At 40.2% G+C, this 22418-nt stretch overlaps 2 protein-coding genes across 2 annotated transcripts; both read right to left on the bottom strand.

The window, feature by feature from the left end:
* Positions 1-4298: 4298 nt before the first annotated feature.
* On the bottom strand, positions 4299-9138 carry LOC130917750 (extracellular calcium-sensing receptor-like). Its single transcript, XM_057839416.1, has 6 exons — positions 9035-9138; positions 8686-8971; positions 7783-8601; positions 7477-7698; positions 5276-5399; positions 4299-5209 (listed from the first exon to the last, which is right to left on the bottom strand). Exons 1-6 carry the CDS (start codon positions 9121-9123, stop codon positions 4299-4301), a joined length of 2451 nt encoding a protein of 816 aa, XP_057695399.1. The 5' UTR covers positions 9124-9138.
* A 5592-nt stretch (positions 9139-14730) lies between these two features.
* Positions 14731-21151, bottom strand: LOC130917749 (extracellular calcium-sensing receptor-like). The gene is made up of 9 exons (XM_057839415.1): positions 21108-21151; positions 20547-20818; positions 20044-20105; positions 17599-17720; positions 17267-17534; positions 16262-17065; positions 15933-16163; positions 15726-15849; positions 14731-15641 (listed from the first exon to the last, which is right to left on the bottom strand). Exons 1-9 carry the CDS (start codon positions 21149-21151, stop codon positions 14731-14733), a joined length of 2838 nt encoding a protein of 945 aa, XP_057695398.1.
* Positions 21152-22418: the final 1267 nt, after the last annotated feature.

The raw sequence follows: 22418 nt of genomic DNA, 5'->3' as shown, positions 1-22418 counted from the left end.
AAATACCTAAGTTGTACAAAAATGCCTTTAAAAGTAAGCCATTCCTAACATATAACATTACTACACTGCAAAACACACCTCCTTAAAACTAGTTAAATTCCCTTGTTTTCAGTGTAAATTTATTTGAAATAAGTGAAATTATCTGCCAGCACTTCAAGAATACTGTATTTCACTCAGATTTCTTGAAGGAAAATAGCTAACTGAAAATAAGATTAACAGCCTTATTTTAAGCAATAAATTATTATACTTTATCCTAAAAAAACGTTCTTTATTCAAGAATAGGCATGGTTCAAAACATTATTTGAAAGCATTTTTTCTTGATTTAGGTAAAAAATGACTTTTTTTTTTTTTTTTTAGATGTATGGGCTCAATAAGGGTTAGGGTTTAACCTAACCCTAAAGAAAGTGCAACAATCCGGCACATTCATCTATTAACTAGTCTTTAACACTCAAAACAAGATGGGGAAAATTATTCGACAGGATTTAAGAAGAATGATCTGTTTAAGACATCATAAATTTACAGCATACTGAATGCATTACTGATTGGCTGAATTCTTTGTGAGTGTGGTTTGGTGCATGTTCAAATTATTATCTAACCACTGTGCCGTCATGATAAGCATGCTTACTTGACATTGATAAGAGAAATATAGTGTAAGTAACTTAAAGCAATATTGCATCACAAGTAGGAGTGGAAACCTCTTCGTACTTCACGATACGATACGATTTGCGATACAAAGCTCACGATAACGATGATCTGACGATATGGCGATACAACGATTATCGATACATTGGTCAGGAAATAATTCTAGGATATTCTACAAACGACTAATAAACAGAAAAACAAGCTTCTGCTGTGAATTGGAATGAGTTTATCGCTAGTACACGTCCAATCAGTTTGAACTGGGAGGGTGGCAGCGAATGAACATTCGTTCATTCACTGCCATCCCTCCCACTTCAAACGGATTGAACGTCTTTGGCCGTCAGGGGCAGCCAATGCCAGCCTATGAGGTAACTTTGGGCCATTTAAGGTCATTTTACCTGTTGATGTTCAGTTACTTCAGTTATTTTATGGGTCACTTCCTGTTTATTTCGAGTTACAGAACAGGCAGTGACCTGGGAATCAGCCAAATGAATAGGTAGTGACTCAAATGACTCAGTTTTGAAACCATGAGTTTTAAATGACCTTTTATTTAATGATCTGCGATTACTTGTCGCTGCTTGTGGAGTGGATAGAAGCCTCTTCTTCCACTTACACATTTTTAGTGGGAATTATCCTTCCCTCTCTCATGAGTGCCACAGAGTGACTAGTGGCTACTCGTGGCAAAATATTTACAGGCTATATTGCTAAAATCATGTGGCAGTGCATTTGCGATCATTTTTTCCCCCAAACTAAAGTCGCATGACCCCAGCAACCTGGTGCCACCTAGCAACCTGGTGGCCCAGGCAACTGCCCAGCCTGCTCATGCCAGGAACTGCCACTGCTGCCAGCCTAACTTTTTACATCAAAGTTCTATTAAGAACAGGTGTTTGTGTTTTGTGAGTAAGAGAGAACCAAAATCACTGTTTCTTAAGCCTGAGGCCGAGCTATACTTCCGCGTCAGACCTGCGCCGTCAAGGAAGACCCGAGTTGCGACCCTGCGCCGTAGCCTGACGCGCTCCTCTCGAATTTTCTAACCTTCGTGTCACATAGGCGCGTATGACGTGGCAGAACCAGACTGTGATTGGTCCGCTCAGACTGTTGTTTCCGGTTCAGCGCGAGATCACCACCATTGTAGAATACAATCAAACATTATTTTCTACACGCAAAAATGGACCAAGCCGACGCGAGTATCATCGATGAGCAAGTCTCGTCAAGACATTATTGTGATTGCCAAATGGCAAGGTCGGCGATTGAAAAAAAAAATTTAAAAAAATGGAAGAACCACCGAGACGTGTGTGTTCGGAATCGAGTGGCAACACGAAGTGGTGACCCAGTCGGCCAAAAACTGCCAACTTTTTATCACTTTATGTCGTATTTTTAATTTTCAATAACAGACAGTTCACACACGATACATCATCACTGATTGAGAGTGCCTCGGTGCTTTTCATGATAACGTTAAAATCAAGGCTCCCAACGCAGTTTGGGAAGTTCCATAGACGCCAGAAATCTGCTATGGCTTCCCACTGGCTGGTTGTAGGACATGGCAAACAAATCGGGCTGGAGGGCTTTGCAGACCTTGAACGCAGTGCTCAACGCCAGTTTGAAGCTAGCCGCCACAGCTAGCTCTCTCCACCCGAGTCTAAAACTCTCTCTGCGGCATCAAAAGTCGGTCAGATCGCCTCAAAACCGTCTTCTGCGTTGCCTGCCCCTCAACATTTGTAATTTCAATATTTATTCAGTGTTGATGAGCAGAATATTTACTTTCAAGAGTTCCATCTTCCATTGTTTATTTTTTCTCCCTTAAACTAGACTAGCGGAAGTCAACAAGCATGCCCCAAAACCGTACAAACATAACAACATACCCCTCTAGTGGCTTGGCGGTGAATTACAGAGCAACGCGTTCCCTCACCGCAGAACTATCGAATGTCGAATGACGCCGTAGTCGCTGCGCCGTCACCGCAACGCGGGAGTATAACCCAGGCTTACGGCATCATTCGACATTCGATGGTTGTCCGGCTAGGTGACGCGTTGCTCTGTAATTCATCGCCAAGCCACTAGAGGGGTGTTGTGTTATGTTTGTATGGTTTTGGGGCATGCTTGTTGACTTCCTCTTGTCTAGTTTATTGGAGAAAAAATTAACAATGTAAGATGGAACGCTTGAATGTGAATCGTCAGCTCATCAACATTCAATAAATGTTGATCATACAAATGTTGAGGCGAAGGCGACACAGAAGACGATTTCAAGGTGGTCTGTCCAACTTTTGATGCCGCATAGAGTTCTTCTAGCCTCGGGTGAAAACCAGCTAGCTGTGGCGGCTAGCTTCAAACTGGCGTCGAGCACTGCGTCCAGCGTTTTGTCCGAGGTCTGCAAAGCCCTCCAGCCCGACTTGTTTGCCGTGTCCTACAACCAGCCAGGGGGAAGCCATAGCAGATTTCTGGCGTCTATGGCACTTCCCAAATTGCGTTGGAAGTCTTGATGTTAACGTTATCATAAAAGCACCGAGGCACTCTTAGTCAGTGATGATGTATCGTGTGTGAACTGTCTGTTATTGAAAATTAAAGATCAAAACAACTCTTTTGACACCAAACCTGTGCTTTATTCTTCATATACTTGAAGTGTGACACGTAAATAAGTTACAGACTCACAGCAAGCATTTGTACACAATAAATGATGAAGTGCACCAACCACAAATACGACATAAAGTGATAAAAAGCTGGCAGTTTTTGGCCGACTGGGCCACCCATCTTGTGGCCACTCGATTCCAAACACACACGTCTCGGTGGTTCTTCCATTTTTTTATTCAATCGCTGACCTGGCCATTTGGCAAACTTTTGGTCTTGACGAGACTTGTTCTTCAGCGATACTCCCGTCGGCTTGGTCCATTTTTGCGTCTAGAAAATAATGTTTTACAATGGCCGTGATTTTGCGCTGAACTGGAAACAACGGTCTGAGCGAACCAATCACAGTCCGTTTCCGCCACGTCATATGCGTTGACGTGACGCGCGTGTTTGAAAAATCAATAGGACCGGGTCAGGCTACGGCGCAGGGTCGTAAATCGGGTCTTCCTTGACGACACAGGTCTGACGTGGAAGTATAACTCGGCCTTTAGAGTCACTGTGATGTATTATGATACCATTGTTATCATGTATGTCACTGGCTACCAGTGTCAGCTCTGCTGGCTGGAATAGGCTCCAGCATCAAACCCTTTTGAGGAAAAACGGTACGGAAAATGGATTAATGTTATCAAGTTGAAAATTGTATTGTTGTTGGGTGTATGTGTGAGTATGATGTTGAGATTCCTCCCTCCTCACTAATTGCCACAAAGAGTCCTCGTTTTTGGTGTTGTGGAAATGGCCACACTATGGAGTGCTCTATAGCTTTTGGCTTTGACATGATAATTCAGTCACTTCTGTGTTAAAGTAATTGTTTTGTTCTGGAACTTCAACCACCTAGCTACCAAATCACCAAGAGAAGAATTCATAAATAGGACACCAATGATATACAGTGGTTGGGTGTTTTATTTCACGCTTGTTGATCGGGAAACCATTTCAGAAAACCTGCTATGTACAGTCGTTGCGTAAAGTTACTTACAAAGTTCCCTAATATGCCTGACTTTTTGTTATCATTTTATTGAAAGGGATACTAAAATACAATAATTTTACGGACCGGTAGTAAGCATTTTACCCATTACGTGCTTTTTGGTATTCTTTTCTGGCCTTATTAGTATTATGTAACATTTAGGCGCAAATATGCTAAACAGTAAACCAAATGCTGAAGACAAAATGGCAAATATCTCAACAGCGACTGTAAACTTGCCGGGAGAGCCGACGTACGCTGGAATGAAGGTGACCCAGACAGCGCAGAATATTAACATGCTAAATGAGATAAATTTGGCCTCATTAAAATTATCTGGAAGCTTCCTCGCAAGAAATGCCAGAACTAAACATATAACTGAGAGAAAGCCTATGTAACCTAGCACAGCGTAAAACGCAGCTTCAGAGCCAGTGTTGCATTCCAAAATGATCTTATTGCTATATCGGAAAACCATGACTGGGAAGGGTGGGCTTAATTTTAGCCAAAGTACACATATTAGTATTTGGACCAGAGTGCAGGTGCAAACTATGATCCGCTGTTGCATCGGTCCAAACTTTCCGGCAACCTTGCTGCCGGGAAATGAAGCTTTGAAAGCGGTCACCACCACAATGGTCTTGCCCAGGACGCAGGAAATGCAGAGGGCGAATGTCACTCCGAATGCCGTATGGCGGAGCATGCACACCCGCGCCTCGGGTCTGCCGATGAACGTGAGGGGGCAGAGAAAGCACAAAAAGAGGGAAAACAGTAAGAAGATGCTCAGCTCAGAGTTGCTGGCCTTGATCACTGGCGTTTGTCTGTAGTAGATGAAGATGAGCATAATGGATAGTGACAGTGAGGCACCCAGTAGTGACACAGCAGTCAGGGCTATGCCCATTGGTTCGTCATACGCCAGGAATTCTGTAGTTTTTGGAACACACTTGTCCCTCTTCTGGTTGGACCAGAACTCTTTCGCACAGGGTGTGCAATCTGCTGCACCTATTGAGTGACAATGTTCGACTTAAAATTCGTTTTCTCGCGTATCTAACATGTTGATTTTCACACCTGTTTGGTTGGCAATAGTGCCAGCAGCACATGGGATACAGTCAAAACAGCAAATAGGCTCCCCCTTTATTGGAGCTTTCCTGGTCCCCACTGGGCACTGTTCAGAGCATACTGATATCGGAACCTGAAAAATTTAGAATATGTAGGATTCACTTAAATGCTTTGATGGAAGGTGAAGCAGTACTTGTTACCATTTCTTGCCAGAGGTGGGTAGTAAAGCGTTACATGTACTCCGTTACATTTACTTGAGTAACTTTTTCAGAAAAAAGTACTTCAATCAGTAGTTTTACTCAGCTATACTTTTTGCTTTTACTTGAGTATATTTGTGAAGAAAAAAACGCTACTCTTACTCCTCTACTTTGGGCTACACAAGAGTCGTTACATTTTTTCTCTTTATTCAACATATTAGATTTATTTATTTTTTTGCCAGCTGTGCTGAGAGTAGAGACGTGCCTGGTGTATTACCGGGGTAGCTCTACCGATTTCACCAATGAGATGTCGCAACAATAATCACATTACTCCATTATATACTAGTAAATCAGACGAAAGCTTGCCGTTCTATCTTCACGACGGCCTGTTCAATCATGTGGTCTCTTTAAAGCAACGTAAAAAATGAAGTATTTGATATAGCACTGCCCTCAGCATAACTCGAAAGCGCGAATTTTAACCTCTCTCACAGTTTTTATTTGGCACCGATTGACCATGGAAAACCGGAGATATGATCCTTTTAATTTCAAAATAGTAATTATGAAGGAATGCTTCATTATTCAAACTTGGAACTATTTTCTCCACCAGAGGGCAGTCATGCTCTTTGGACGAATAATGCTTCATTTAAATTTTTTTTCTCTCATCGGAATTGAATGATTTTTTTTTTCTTCTGTATTTTTTTTGGGCTTAATGTGGCTATGTAATGGGTTATTATTAGAGATGTCCCGATCGATCGGGATGGGGTCCGATCACGTCATTTTCAAAGTATCGGAATCGGCAAAAAAATATCGGCCTTGCCTTTTTTTAATATATATAACTGTATATTTTTGAATTAAATCATTTTCTAATTGTATTTCACGTTACAAACATAATATGTTACACTCATCCAGAGTCTTTAGTTTAGGCTTAAGGTAGGGTTATCAAATTTATCCCGATAACGGCGGTAATTATATTTTTAAAACTGTATCACGTTACAATATTTAACGCGATTAATGCATGCGCTGACCCACTCATGCATTGTCGCGCTCAATCTGTAATGGCGCCGTTTTACCTATATATAGAGAAAAAAGGCAGCATATAATGAGTAGAGTGAATTTTTGCAGCCTTATTTTGATTGGCTAAAGCCTTACAATCACTCTCCCTACGATTAGAAATATGGCAAGCAATGTGGGGAAGCTAGGTAGCACTTGATCTTTTTCTTAACACCTTATGTTATTTGCCAACGCAGACAAGATATATGAATTGGTAGCACTACGCACAGTCATGGTTCCACTTCCCATCATGCATTGGGCCATGGCTACAGTATCATTTACTGAAAACTCAACAAATACACTAGATGGCAATATCTAGTCACAATATACAAAGTCACAAGTCTTTCTATCCGTGGATCCCTCTCACAGAAAGAATGTTAATAATGTAAATGCCATCTTGAGGATTTATTGTCATAATAAACAAATACAGTACTTATGTACTGTATGTTGAATATATATATTCGTCCGAGTTTTATTCATTTTTTTCTTAATGCATTGCCAAAATGTATATGATCGGGAAAAATTATCCGGAATGATTGGAATTGAATGGGGAGCAAAAAAAAAGCAGTCGGATCGGAAAATATCGGGATCGGCAGATACTCAAACTAAAACGATCGGGATCGGATCGGGAGCAAAAAAACATGATCGGAACAACCCTAGTTATTATACAATATCATTATAACAATAGTCCATATGGATAACTTCGTGTTCAGAAAAAAATACTATTGTTTATAAAATAACAAAAATAAAAGCAGTTATTCACAACGTTACCCGTTACTTGAGTATTCTTTTCACCAAACACTTTTTTACTTGTACTTGAGTACATTTTTTGGATGACTACTTTTACTTTTACGTGAGTAATATTATTTTGAAGTAACGCTACTCTTACTTGAATAACATTTTTGGCTACTCTACCCACCTCTGCTTCTCGCCAATTTGTACTATAATTGAAACTTATATCACCATTTTGTCCGTCCTCCACAATATCTCCTCCTCCTGGATGCTGAGCTCATAGTTGCCGTTCTCAGTCGAGATGAAGTGACCCACTGTCACGTGTTTTACCTTGCCATCTCTCAGTTGCCAGTTAATGAGGTCATATGAAGCCGGTGGGTCTCCGTTTTCATCGAAGTAGACAGTATCACCGAACTGATTCTTAAATTTTACTCTTTGGAGGTGATAGGTCACCTTGGGGAAAAGCCAAAAGAACAGAAGTCACGATGGAGTAGTGTTTGCTCATTTTAAAAATATATATGAGTTTTTAGGTCTCACCTGCTTTGCCTGAATGTCTGCTACATTCAAACATGGTCTTGCTGGTTTCTCATTAGCGGTGTTACAGAAAAGCAGGTGGTGCAGGGCATGTGCAATGGCATAAACAGCCTTGTACACATTATATGAGACTCTAAGCTCCGTGACATTGAAGAAAACATCCTGGGAATTCATTAATGTCTCATTGCCGGTGCATATTTCATTCGGGTTTTTAATTTGATCCCCAGGTACAACAGCTTTACATCCTACCATTATCTTCCAGAATTCCCCCACAAATGCTGTGCTTGTATCTGCGTAAGGGCTGATGCCTGTTAGAAACGGCTTCAACTTAGGAATTTCCATTTTATGCACCACGAAACCGAGGGCTCCCCCGAAAGCTCGGTAAATTTCCGGGGTGGAAAGTCTAAGAGCTGTTATCCAGGCCTCACTGGCAATCCACTGGATCCCTGTGATGTTCTGTTTAACCACCTCTTTCATAATAGGGTAAAAGTCACTCCCGGGTGCAAAAGCAAGAATAACTTTAACACTTGATTGTTTAATTATTTCTACAACTGCCTTGATTTTTTCCAAAGAGTATGTGCGCAGAATTGTCCCGACAAAAGCCACACAAACCCCAAACTTTTCAACCTCTTCTTTAAAGGCGAGGACACCATGACGTCCGTAGTCATTGTCTGACTGTATGGCTCCAATCCAACGCCAACCGAAGCGTTTGACCAGGGCGGCCAAAGCTTTTGCCTGAAAATAGTCACTGGGAATTGTTCGAAAAAATGTAGGATACTTTGACTTGTCACTTAAACAGGCACATGTTGAGAAGTAACTCACCTACAAGACAAAAAAAGAATCGTCAAACTGAAAAGTCTTCATTTCAGATAAGATGTAAAATAAGACATTAAAGTCGTCTCTCACAATTGGGACTTGGAATGGTCCAAGTGTCCCTGCTACAGCAAGAGACTGAGAAGATCCAGACTCAGCTATGAGGGCAGATATTGCCGGGAGACAAGATGAGCCCGGTTCTCTCTCCTCCATTCCACCAGCTAGTGTTAGAGCAGCACGTAAAGTGTTAGTGGGCGATGCACATGAGTTGAGAATCCTGTACCCCAGTGATATGTTCGGTAATAGGGTTGTATTTTTGTTGATCTCTTCAATTGCGAATGTCATCACTTGAGTCCATCTAAAAGCTCGCAGATCAAACCTAAAATGATGTGGTGAGATAAATTGATCACTGGTAGACAGACTATTTAGATTTTAAACTCACCCTATACATTCGACTCCAGATGGGGTGTGCTGAAATGTTGAGGTGCTGCCTATCTCTTTTTCAAATATTGGGAAAATGCCCCCTATCATTATGTCTCCTCTCTTTGAAAGACTAGGCATGTTAAACCTGCCAAAAAGCTCACAGCTACTCACTGTGTCAAATCGCAGAATAGAGGGAAAAAGAGAGGACAAGAGGATGGCTCTGACCAGCATGTTTGAGCTGTATTATTTACGAGAGGGAGGACTTGTCTATTATATGATGCAAATGGACCCTTCTCTCAATGAACAGATGATATAATTCCCATAGGTAGGAGGCAGCCATCAGGTGTTGGATTCAGAACATTGCCCACAGAATACATAGAAGTGGGAGAGAGTGGAAGATAGTTAGAAGGCTATTTATTTTTTTCTATTGCTGTTCTTGAACATAATGATTACAACTTAGGACAGAAATCAAGTTTCTGAGTGGAAAATTGTAATATTAACAGGGTTGCTTTTAAAATGTACAAAGAATAAACAGAGCTTGCATAAGATAGATCAGTGAAGCTCAAACTTGATACACTAAGTACAACTAATTACTAACCAAAATTTGTGGCTCTCCAAGAAAAAAAAAAAAAAACATCAATTAGAAAAGAAACAAGTTGAATCAAAATTGTACTGACATCATTTCGACAATAAAATACAAATGTTTTGCCACTTTAGTTAAACACAACTGAATTGCACTAAACAAATACAGTGGTATGAAAAGTACCTGAACCTGAACCTTTTGGAATTTCTCACATTTCTGCATAAAATCACCATCAAATGTGATTTGATCTTTGGCAAAATAACACAGATGTAAAAACTGTCTGCTTTAACTAAAACCACCTAAATATGAATAGGTTTTCATATTTTAATGAAGATACCATGCAAACATTGACAGAAGGAGGAAAAAAAAGTAAGTAAACCCTCTGGCTAAGGAGACCTATAGAGCAATCAAAATAATTTTTTACCAAACAATTTAAGTCAGGTGTGTGCCCAATCACTGATGAGTGGTTTAAAGCTGCCCTGCCCACTATAAAACAAACACCTAGTAAGAATTGTCTTGATGAGAAGCATTGTCTGTTGTGCATCATGGCTCGGTCAAAAGAGCTGTCTGAAGACCTGCGATCAAGGATTGTTGATTTGTATAACGTTGGGAAAGGATATAAAACCATATCCAAAAGTCTGGATGTTCGTCAATCGACAGTTAGAGAAGTTGTCTACAAAGGGTGAGTTTGGCACCGTTGCATCTCTCCCAAGGAGTAGCCGTCCACCAAAGATGATGCCAAGAGTTCAGCGCAGAATACTCAGAAAGGTAGAAAAGAACCCTAGAGTGTCTGCTAAAGACTTACAGAAACCACTGTCTATATATACTTTATTAGGTACACCATGCCAGTAACGGGTTGGACCCCCTTTTGCCTCCAGAACTGCCTCAAATCTTCGTGGCATAGATTCAACAAGGTGCTGGAAGCATTCCTCGGAGAGTTTGGTCCATATTGACATGATGGCATCACACAGTTGGTGCAGATTTGTCGGCTGCACATCCATGATGCGAATCTCCCGTTCCACCACATCCCAAAGATGCTTTATTGGATTGAGATCTGGTGACTGCAGAGGCCATTTGAGCACAGTGAACTCATTGTTATGTTCAAGAAACCAGTCTGAGATGATTCCAGCTTTATGACATGGCGCATTATCCTGCTGAAAGTAGCCATCAGAAGTTGGGTACATTGTGGTCATAAAGGGATGGACATGGTCAGCAACAAAACTCAGGTAGGCTGTGGGGTTCCAACGATGCTCAATTGGTACCAAGGGGCCCAAAGAGTGCCAAGAAAATATTCCCCACACAGTTACACCACCATCACCAGCCTGAACCGTTGATACAAGGCAGGATGGATCCATACTTTCAATGTTGGTGACGCCAAATTCTGACCCTACCATCCGAATGTCGCAGCAGAAATCGAGACTCATTAGACCAGGCAACGTTTTTCCAATCTTCTATTGTCCAGTTTCGATGAGCTTGTGCAAATTGTAGCCTCACTTTCCTGTTCTTAGCTGAAAGGAGTGGCACCCGGCGTGGTCTTCTGCTGCTGTAGCCCATCTGCCTCAAAGTTCGACGTACTGTGCGTTCAGAGATACTGTTAAGATAATTATCGGGGTTTGATTCATTAAATGTTTCCTTGGTTGGTTGATTGAATATTTGCTTATGCTCATATATACCATAAATAATACATACTGTCATATTCTTCTTACTTCTAGTTATGCTTATGCTCATATATATCGACATCGACATTTGTTCCAAACGCTACCTCCTCTAATGAGGAGAACTTCCACAAGGCCCTCAGAGCAATCAGCTCCCCTGGTAGAACGATGTAGGGTCACTCTGGGGAGTGGACCCCCGATGTGTCCAGTTGGTGGGAAGCAACGTTCGGTAAGTATAGGTCAATGCTGTATACTATTCTGGTCTCTGTGACAGTGTTCCTGATGGCTCTGGGATTATGTGGTTGTTGTTGCATTCCCTGCATTCGTGTTATACTTCACCGGTTTGTTTCCGCGGCTATAGGTCCACGATTACAGGAATTATAACCCCTTTTGGCCCTGGGAGAGGAGTATGACACAGGTGCCCATACGGAGTGTGTAGTTTGCGAAGTGGCTCTCAATGGTGACGATCTCCCTGACGACTGCGATGACAATGATGGTTTCTCCATTCCGGAAACTTTCTTTCAGACCCCGCCACCGCCTCCAACTCCGGGTGGCGACAATATGCATGTCTAATGATTCGATTGAATAAAGCCTTTTTTAGGAGGTTCTTTTTGATGATGTTTTTGTCGCAAATATTGAATAAACAGGCGGGAAATGTTAAGATAATTATCGGGGTTTGATTCATTAAATGTTTCCTTGGTTGGTTGATTGAATATTTGCTTATGCTCATATATACCATAAATAATACATACTGCCATATTCTTCTTACTTCTAGTTATGCTTATGCTCATATATATCATAAATAATATATTGCCATATTATTCATATTATTCATATATAACCAGATTGTAGTATAATGCTTAAGTGTTACAAAGTGTAGAAAGAGGGTCGGAGTGGCTTCATGGCCGCGCCGTTGCATAACTAGACCTTCCAGGCATCCTAGCACCTGGGGTTTTGGACTTTCGCCTAGCCCCTCGAGGACGATTTTCCATCCGAGGACATCTTCCAGGGCCACAGCGGTGCGCAACTGGAAGTGTTTGGACTATTCTGCTGATTGTTTAACGTTGCATAACTAAAAGTGTCTGCATTATTTTGACTGCTTATATATTATTTTGACTGTTTATATGATTGTTTTGATTGTTTACATAAGCTCTTGCTACACACACGTGTATCACTTAAGTTCCACCTACATGCACACACATAGCCAATAAAAAACCACATGGGTGTCGCTAGCTTGCTTTCCCCTCCCTCAGTGCGACGCCCATTTTGTTCAGGGAAAACCCCTAAATAAAATACCAAGGAGGGTTTTTTTCCTTTAGATCAATCTTGGTGGCTAAAGAGCCACATGTTTGACCTCCTTGGCCAAGAAAACTGAGTGTCTTCTCTCCTTATTTTTGGGCAATTTTACAATGTCTACCTAAGGATCTAATTTTGAACTTGACAGATACTCTTCTGCCTACCTTGGTTGTAACGGGTGGTTATTGGAGTCACTGTTGCCTTTCTATCAGCTCGAACCAGTCTGGCCATTCTCCTCTGACCTCTAGCATCAACAAGGCATTTTCGCCCACAGAACTGCCGCTCACTGGATATTTTTTCTTTTTCGGACCATTCTCTGTAAACCCTAGAGATGGTTGTGCATGAAAATCCCAGTAGATCAGCAGTTTCTGAAATACTCAGACCAGCCCTTCTGGCACCAACAACCATGCCACGTTCAAAGTCACTCAAATCACCTTTCTTCCCCATACTGATGCTCGGTTTGAACTGCAGGTGATTGTCTTAAACCATGTCTGCATGCCTAAATGAGTTGCCGCCATGTGATTGGCTGATTAGAAATTAGGTGTTAACGAGCAGTTGGACAGGTGTACCTAATAAAGTGGCCGGTGAGTATATATATTAGGGGTGTCAAACGATTAAAATTTTTAATCGAGTTAATTACAGCTTAAAAATTAATTAATCATAATTAATCGCAATTAATCACAATTCAAACCATCTATGAAATATGCCATATTTTTCTGTAAATTATTGTTGGAATGGAAAGACAAGACACAAGATGGATATATACATTCAACATACGGTACATAAGTACTGTATTTCTTTATTATAACAATAAATCAACAAGATGGCATTACCTTTATTAACATTCTGTGAAAGCAATCCATGGATAGAAAGACTTGTAGTTCTTAAAAGATAAATTTTAGTACAAGTTATAGAAATTTTATATCAAAACCCCTCTTCATGTTTTCGTTTTAATAAAATTTGTAAAATTTTCAATCAAAAAATAAACTAGTAGCCCGCCATTGTTGATGTCAATAATTACTTATATATATATATATATATATATATATATATGTATATAATTAATTTTTTAAATTAATCCTGACAGTATTCTGCCTTTTGGTAAGTTTTACAGCAAGGCTTTTTGTGCTGTCTAACAGCGAACTCTTGTGGTTGCTTTGCGACATGGTTTATTGTTGTCTTGCCAGTTCAATATGGCTGCACGACGTCTCGGGCTGACGCCTACGTTGTAATGTTGTGCCTATATGATCCTTGGACAAGATTTCTCCGTAAGTATGGTTGTTGTAAATAATGTACATATTATGTTAGTAAGCGAAATGTTATATTTTTTGTATGAGACGCTTTTTGTTTATGTTTAGTGAACCTGTATAGCGTGCTCAGCTAACGTTGTTGCTAATGCAATGCTTGTGCACTTTTTTTTTTTGTAGTTTTACGACGGTCTAAAGAGGACAATGGTTTGAGGCCATTTTATTAATAAATCAGATGAAAAAGAAAGAAGTCTGATTATTATGGCGTCGTTCACTACCTGTCTAGCTTTGGAAAAAGTAGACGCTTCGGAGTGAGGACAGCATAGACAGATTTAAATGACAGTAGAGTGAAATGCCCACTACAGTCCTTATGTACCGTATGTTGAATGTATATATCCATCTTGTGTCTTATCTTTCCATTCCAACAATTTATTTTACAGAATATATATATAATTTACAGAAACATATGGCATATTTTATAGATGGTTTGAATTGCAATTCATTGCGATCAATTACGATTAATTAATTTTTAAGCTGTAATTAACTCGATTAAAAATTTTAATCGTTTGACAGCCCTAACATATATATATATATATATATATATATATATATATATATATATATATATATATATATATATATATATATATATATATATATATATGCCCATATAATTGATGGGCATGACCGTGAAAATTCAGATTTGTCCCGGTCAACGGTTCCAGGGTACTTCACTTTTTCTCCAATTTTACAAAGTATTACTCTAGATAGGACACCTGGCCCACAAAGCAAATAAGTTTGATTTTATATTTTGCATGAAGACACGGACCCACTGTCATCAGATTCAATTTATTCAGTAAATGGATGTAACACAGTCTACAGTGGAATCAACATACTGTAAATTGCGATAGATTTTTTGACATCAGGGACACTTCTAAAGGTTTCTTGATGGTATTTTTCCCATGAGATGTTTTTTGGAGTTTTTTTCCGGCGTGAATATTATAATATAGCATTTGGGAAAAAATATGCAAACCAACAACCCAAAACTAGAGGCCAGAATGGCAAATATCTCCACGGCAACAGTGAACTTGCCTGGTGAACTGACATAGGCTGGAATGAAGGCGATCCACACCGCACAGAATATCAGCATGCTAAAGGTGATTAGCTTGGCTTCGTTAAAACTGTCTGGCAGCTTCCTGGCCAGAAAAGCAATAATAAAACACAAGAAGGCTAGAAGTCCAATGTAGCCCAACACACCCCAGAACCCAATAGCTGAACCCAGTGCACATTCTAGGATGATCTTCTCTTTGTAGTAATTCAGATTCATTGCAGGAAATGGAGGACTTGTACAGAGCCATATAATACAGAACAGAACCTGAACTAGAGTAAGACCCAGCACACAGAGTCTCTGCTGGCTATGCCCAAACATTTTAAATTTGTTCCCAGGAATCGTGGCTCGGAAAGCCATGACTACCACTACAGTTTTCCCCAGTACACAGGAGATACAAATCACAAAGGTGATGCTGAAGGCAGTGTGGCGCAGCATGCAGGACCACTCAGTGGGCTGGCCAATGAAGGTTAAAGCGCATAGGAAGCAGAGTTTTAAGGAGATGAGCAGCAGGAAGCTCAGCTCCGAGTTGTTGGCTTTGACGATAGGAGTTTCCTTGTGAGTCAGAAATATGATTAAAATAAGAGAAGCTAAAAATGCGCCAACACAGCTTACTGCGGTTAAAAGAGCACCCATGATCTCTTTATGAGAAAGGTACTCAGTGGGTTTTGGAATGCAGCGGTCTTTCTTGGCATTAGGCCATAATTCTGGTGGACATTCCAAACAGTCAGGAGAATCTGGAAACACACAGTCACACATATAATTGAATCATTTAAGCATGTACCTCTGTACAAAACTGGGTTCAGATTCAGATTCCTCACCTGTCTGATTGCTTATTGTTCCCTCGGGGCACTCAATGCAGTCAAAGCAACACACGGGTTTGTTCTTGTTCATGGCCTTTCGGGACCCTGGAGGACACGGTTCCTTGCACACAGATCGTGGCACCTGGCAATGCAAAACATAGAGGAAATTGTAAATGTTATCTATTTGTATGTTGTTCAAAAGAACCGCAGGGCTCATCCCTTTACCTTTGTGTTGTTTCCCCCCCAAACAATTCTTGCATTGTCCTTTAGCTTGAGCTTAGTGCCATCTGGAAAAGAGGTATCATAGTGGCCTATGTTTACGATCTCTACCGAGCCGTCGTCTCTCATGTGCCAGTTGACTAAGTTGTACTGGGCCACAGTATCGCCGTTGTCATCGAAAAATACCTTGGCTCCGTTCTGCATTGTAAAATTCACATGCTTAATGTGCTCCAACACCTATGAAGATAACAAAATCTAGAGTCAATTAAAAAAGCATGTTAAATTGTCAGTTTAGACAGTGCAATGACAATAGATACTGTATGCCTTATATTTACCATCTTTGGCTGGACCTCTGTCTTGTTTACACAGGGCTTTCGTGTAGTGGGATTTAGCTCATCTTCACACTGTAACAATGCATGAAGTGCATACGCAGTTAGGTACACAGCTTTGTACACGTTATTCACAGCCCTGAACTTGGTCACATCCGTGTAGTCATTGGAGATGGTCTTCAGGTCTTCCACACCAGTACACAGGATTGAATTGTTGGAAGGAGAGAAGTTGCAGTTAAAGAACTTCTCCCAAAAAGCCTTAATTGTACCAGTCTGAGGCTCATCAGATGGTTTCAAGTCGAGTAGGAATTCACCTAGTCCTGGAATAGACGCTTCTGGAAGCGCAAATCCCATAGCCCCTTGAAGTATGTTGTTCCTCTCCACAGAAGCAAGATCCTGTTGTGTGATCCATGCCTCGCTGCCGACCCAATGCTTCCCACTTATGTTGTAACTGGCCATTTTAGATAGGAAAGACTTGGTGTAAGATAAGGACATGAAGAGCAGCACTACCTTGGATGACGATTCCCTGAGCATCTTCACAATGGCTTCCTGCTTTTTTTGAGAGGTCTTATGGTAGGATAGCCGATATTCAACACATATGCTCTCCTTCATTGCTTCCACAATGAATGCAGCTGTACCCTCACTGGCATACAAGGAAGGAGAATAAATGATCCCCACCCAGCGCCAGTCAAAGTACTTCATGAGCTGCACCAGTCCCAGTATCTGAAAACGGTCACTTGGCACCGTTCTGAAGAAGGTGGGGTACAGTTTCTTATCTGACAAACACGCACATGTTGAAAGATGACTGACCTTCAAGTGAAAGAAAGAAACACGAGTTAAAAATCCTCCATAACAGGAACATATCCCTCCTGACGTACGGCGAAAGGCAGACTACAATTTGAAATGGTTGACAGTCAATTACAGGGAACATTATTAGGCCCAAACCTTTCAGACAAACACTTTGACATTAAATTCAGTTATAAAAAAAGAATTTCAACATTTTTCCCCCACCTGTGGAATGGACAACGGGCTCAGAAGAATGTTAATGTCCTGACTCACTCCTGAGGAAGAGTGCCCAATGAGAGCCTGAATTCGACTACTGCAAGTAGACTCATTCCGACTTACAGCTTCTATCGCCGCTCGTATCAGGTTCTCACTACCGCAGCCGTTGTAGATCCGATAGCCCAAACTGACTCCTGGAAGGAGCTGTGCATTCCTGTTGATCTCCTCCACCGTGAAGATAAAAGTGCGGGCAAATTTGAGCTCTCTGTCATTTAACCTGAAAATAATTTCAAATGTTGAACCCTTGGAAGAACAATATGCAGTTTTCTACATTTACTCACTTTATGCAGTATGAGTCCGGGATCGCTTTGTAGTCATTATCATTTAGTTTCCGGGTGCTTGCCAGGGAAAAAATCCCTCCTATCAGAAGCTCTCCATCCTTGGAGAACTCCAAGAAGCCTGTCTGCCCAATCAGTTTGCATGTTTGATTCTCTGATTTTGTCGTTGCCAGCAAGCTGACGAACATCACAATGAACCTACCCATTGTCAACCACCCTCCCCTCTGCTGATGCAACACTGACCCTGGAAGCTGACCTTTATAGAGAATGCTGCATCCCAAATACATGTTCTCCCAGTTCCCAAAAGAATACTACGTGTTTTTCCAGCATTAGCTATCACTTTCAAGTGATGTTCAGTCAGATTCATTATCGGAGTTGATAAGGAAATGCATATTCTATGAATTACTTTAATAAGAATTTTATTCATTTTTTTTAACTTGTCAAATATCATATGAAGAAAATGACGCAGAAAATCACTAAAACCATTGAGTGTTTCTTTCAGTGCCATGGCAGATAGGTTGCATGGAAAATTCAGTATTTTGCAATTCATTTCTAAGTTTTAGTCAAAAACAGAAAAGATGGCTTTTTCACTAATCCATCACTATCCTAGTTATTGATTTCTTGTACTGCTTTTTTCCCTTCGTTTTGAACAAATCATTTTTGTTGGTTGGAATCTTTACACCTGTAGAAACTTCATTTTTCAGGAAATTAAAAAAAAAACAAAAACTGTTCAGTCATTAATCCTGAATCACTAAAGAGAGCAAGATGTTTTAAAGACCTTTGAATTGGTTAAAAATGGCTAAATAAAGACATTCATGGTGTTGGCCAGCCAGTTTAAAATATGTATTTTGAACATTAAATAAATTATTCCTCCATCTGCCACTGGAGAAAGCTTTTGTACATCTGATGTTACTTGGACGACACTTTGAGAACCATCAAGATAGAACATTTCTATTCCAACTGTCCCGTGGAATCAAGGACAGGCATAAATACATTTATGCTTCTTCCGATTTCTGTTCAAACATATGCTTGACATTTTTCATGTGTGGGTGGACGTTAGTGGTCTGACTGTAAAAAAAAAAAAAAAAAAAAAGGTACATTTCTGCCCTCTTCTGGTGGTTTCAACTTAATAACCTTGTCTATAATTATAGAGTTAAAAGTTTTTCTGCTCCAAACAGTCACACACTAAACCATCAGGAAACAAAATAAAAAGATGTAAAAACACACCTTGGCCACAAAACAATTTATGATTGTTAGGATATCACAGATGAGAAGAAAGTTTTCATTTGCAGATTTTTAATGAGACACTAAGCATTTATTTATTCAGTTCAGTACCGCTAATCCTGAAGAGAGTCATAGGAGTGCTGAAGCCTATTACAGCTAATTATGGCCGGAAAGCAGGGTGCATCCTGAATTGGCTGCCAACCAATCGCAGGGCACAAGACACCAAACAAACATTTTAAATTATTTTAATGTTTATCTATGATCTCTAGTATGTTAAAAAAATACCTATATGTAATAAATGTGCCTTCATATTAATAAAAGGTGACCTCGCATTATTTTTCTCTCTTTTTTTTTCCCCCAAATTATTTTTCACAACCTGTAGTTTCATTTTATCAGGTTTGCTAGGCAATTTGTGTAGGAATGTGCAAGGTCACCCGCAAAGTCAAAACATCAAGACACATAAAAGCACCATATTGAGGTTGTTAGCAATCTTAAACTATGCTTAGACAAATATTTTCAAAATGATGTTATCTTTACTGCAATGGTATGGAAACATTTAAGCATATACAAATATAACAGGTCTTAAAGTTGTAATTGATTTACACAGTGATGCCACATCTGTCTCCATTGTCATATTACTTGATTTATCTTAATAATCAGCACGTACGTTTTAGGTGCCCTCGAATTGTGGACGCAGACTTCCATTTGCACAAACAAGAGAATGCTTAATGGAGTCAGATGAGCCCAGATACAAAGCAGCAAAGTGAGAAGTAAGGAAAATGCATAGTACAAGTGAGATGTAAGATCCATGTTTTCAAACCCAAGCCAAAATTGCAATGGTGAGCCTAGCGATCCATCTTCAAACCAATGTTTCTCATGCCTGGGAGGGAAAGGAAGGCAGAGAGTCAAGCAGAGTATAAGCATAGTGACAGGGAGAACTCTGCATTGCTGCCGATTGGGTCCTAACCTCTTCATGGCACTTTGGACAGCCGTCCAGGAAATGAGCACAAGGGAACTTTGACCCAGTGAATACTTCATCCCAGCAGCCAGGGTTATCCATGACCAGTGAGAGGACAGAGGAATGGTGAGTGATGACAGGCTCCAAAACAGTTTGAAAGAAAAACATGACACAACAGAGATATTTTCTACTCTAAGCGATGACATTTTCGTCCGGGTGGCATGAACACACGCCAGCAAGATGGCTGCCAAAAACACTCCCCTGACCCATCTGCTAGCGTCCCCGGCCAACCAGCCTTCATGCTTGGCATGCCGGAACGTGGCGGCGTCTGTGAGGTAGAAATCCACAGTTAAGACATCTTTAGTAACATTTTGCCTTTCTTTTCCCTTCTATAATTACCTGCTCTCGAAAGAAAGGAACCTTTTGGAGAGTACGTCGCGAATGTTTGTGCTGGGATCTGCATTTCATAAAATAATACTTCAGTTTGATGCAGGGTTAAAAACTACAGAAACACTTTTGTTGCACTTTTGTTCTTATAGAACAACATAGACATTAATACAATCAACATTTGCTCACGTTGCGATGTAGTTTAATGAGATGGTTACTTGACTATTTGGGGATATTTGGAGTCCAAGTTGATTGAAATTGAAGTGATACTAGACTCAACAGCTCTTGTGTTGGATTTGAATGCATTGACATCTTAATGTTGCAAACACAAACAATTATTTGCTCTTATCTGTAGGTAATTTTAGAGGAAAAACCTGCTCACAGCAGATCCCAATGTCAACCCTCTCTGACGCCGCCATCGAAATCTCCATGTCATCAGTTTGGAGCACAGGTTCCCACATAGCTACCAACGTGTGAGTTCCGTTGTATAAACTTTGTCTGGATCGGAATTCAGTGTTGCCGTCCATATTTTGCAGATCCGATCGAGTGCGAGGGGTGATGTGCGCGATATTGAATCTTCTGAGATGTGAGCCATTAACAGTGGCGTCTTTCCTTGAGAGGATACCATGCAGGACAGAATTCTCCAGAACAGGTCTACAAAAAGGTGAAAAGGAACAAACGCCTTGATTTAGACATCAAGAAGTGCCCTCGTGTTGGTTAATCAACAGCCATAAACTGTGAGATTACTGGAATTTAACAAATTCACTCCAACTAATTGTTATATATGCAAAATCTATTAAATGAGTTAAAAAGTACTGATTAAGTCTTCGTCATATAAACAATTAATGAATTACTGAGGAGTCTGTTGCTGCTGTGCATATCTGGGACGTAAAAATGACTGAAAGATAAGATGGATGAAGCACCCGCAAAATATGTCACTCACCTTTCAAAGGTCAGCACAGTTTTACCAAGAATATGGGGTGGCATTTTTGAGCCCTCACAGTCTAACTGGTGACGAAGCTGACAAAAGCAGCCAGGTGACACGTTCCAAAAGAGCAATGCCAAATAGACCAAAACCATCGATGTCATCTCAAAGCTTTGTCTTAGGCGAAGTCAGCCTTCTTTTGATGGGGGGCTGACTTTTTATAGCCTCCAGTTTGCTATCAAAAAGTAGGAGGAAACTTGAAAACATGTGACAGCAATACACCGAGGGACCCGATTTCCTATAAGCCAACAAATCTTTCACTCTTATCAATGAACTTTAGAAGACTGCACATAGGGTTGCCAACTCCCTGAACAAAAAAACAAAAAAAAACACCTCCTTGGTAGATAGAGCCCGCCGGCCCGATAACCGTTCCCCTAAATTATTTTTTGTATGTAAAAAGGGATATTTTTTAAATAATTGTTATATTATTTTACTCAAACCTGAATTAATTAGGTATATATTTGAGTGATCTAGGCACATGGGAAAACAATAAATATCAGCAATGTATTTTTAATACAAATAATTGTAGAATAAAATTAACATCCCTCCTGCTAAATTTAAATCTATATAATTTAAGATGTATAAACTGTATAATTTTTAATTTGAGCCATTCGTGTGTGCGTGTGGGTGTGCGTGCGTATGTCTGTGTGGTTTTGGTCGTTTTTAAAAAAGTGCAAACTTAAACTCTGAGGTAAACTGTTTTGTTTTATTTTAATGTGCGTTTAAAATCCCCACAGCAATAACATTTTTGCAAATTATCACACCAGATATAATGTGGAAATACAAATGAAATTGACAGAACACAAAAATACAATTACTGAAAATAAAGTACATAAAGGACAAAAACCCCCATAATTTTTAACATGCTTTTTACTTGCGCTTTACTCAAACCTTTTATTTCCCACACCCATATTGTCTTCCGTTAGCGACAGTACCTCTACCAATGAGATGAGCGGGATTGTCATTGTTCTGTCAGCTCATAGGTCAAAAAGCAGGAGCGGTGGGGGAATGCGTTTCCCTGCATTTCCTTGTAAAGCACCATACCGGCATTCGTTCGTTCTACAAAAAAGACACAATTTTACAAAAAAGACACTATTTTCGGGTTTCATGATAATACGGACAAAGCGCAACATGTACTGTATTTTTCGGACTATGAGTCGCAGCTGAGTATAAGTCGCACAAGCTATAAAATGCCCAACAAAGAGGAAAAAAACATATATAAATCGCACCAGAGTATAAGTCGCATTTTTGGGGGAAATTTACTTGATA

The sequence above is a fragment of the Corythoichthys intestinalis genome, chromosome 6 (genome assembly GCF_030265065.1).
Source record: "Corythoichthys intestinalis isolate RoL2023-P3 chromosome 6, ASM3026506v1, whole genome shotgun sequence".
NCBI classification, from domain to species: Eukaryota; Metazoa; Chordata; class Actinopteri; order Syngnathiformes; family Syngnathidae; genus Corythoichthys; species Corythoichthys intestinalis.
Note: the sequence above shows the minus strand (reverse complement) of the source record. Positions and strands in the feature narration are given on the sequence as shown.

Excerpts from the sequence above, each read along its gene's own strand:
- LOC130917750 (XM_057839416.1), bottom strand. The coding sequence starts at position 9,123 with ATGATAGGGGGCATTTTCCCAATATTTGAAAAAGAGATAGGCAGCACC. Across the intron at positions 7,699-7,782 it reads CAGACATTCAGGCAAAGCAG|GTGACCTATCACCTCCAAAG; the intron begins GTGAGACCTAAA and ends CTTTTCCCCAAG. Across the intron at positions 5,400-7,476 it reads TGTGGAGGACGGACAAAATG|GTTCCGATATCAGTATGCTC; the intron begins GTGATATAAGTT and ends TAAATTTTTCAG.
- LOC130917749 (XM_057839415.1), bottom strand. The coding sequence starts at position 21,151 with ATGCCACCCCATATTCTTGGTAAAACTGTGCTGACCTTTGAAAG. Across the intron at positions 20,819-21,107 it reads ACTGTGCTGACCTTTGAAAG|ACCTGTTCTGGAGAATTCTG; the intron begins GTGAGTGACATA and ends ACCTTTTTGTAG. Across the intron at positions 15,850-15,932 it reads GGGGGGGAAACAACACAAAG|GTGCCACGATCTGTGTGCAA; the intron begins GTAAAGGGATGA and ends TTGCATTGCCAG.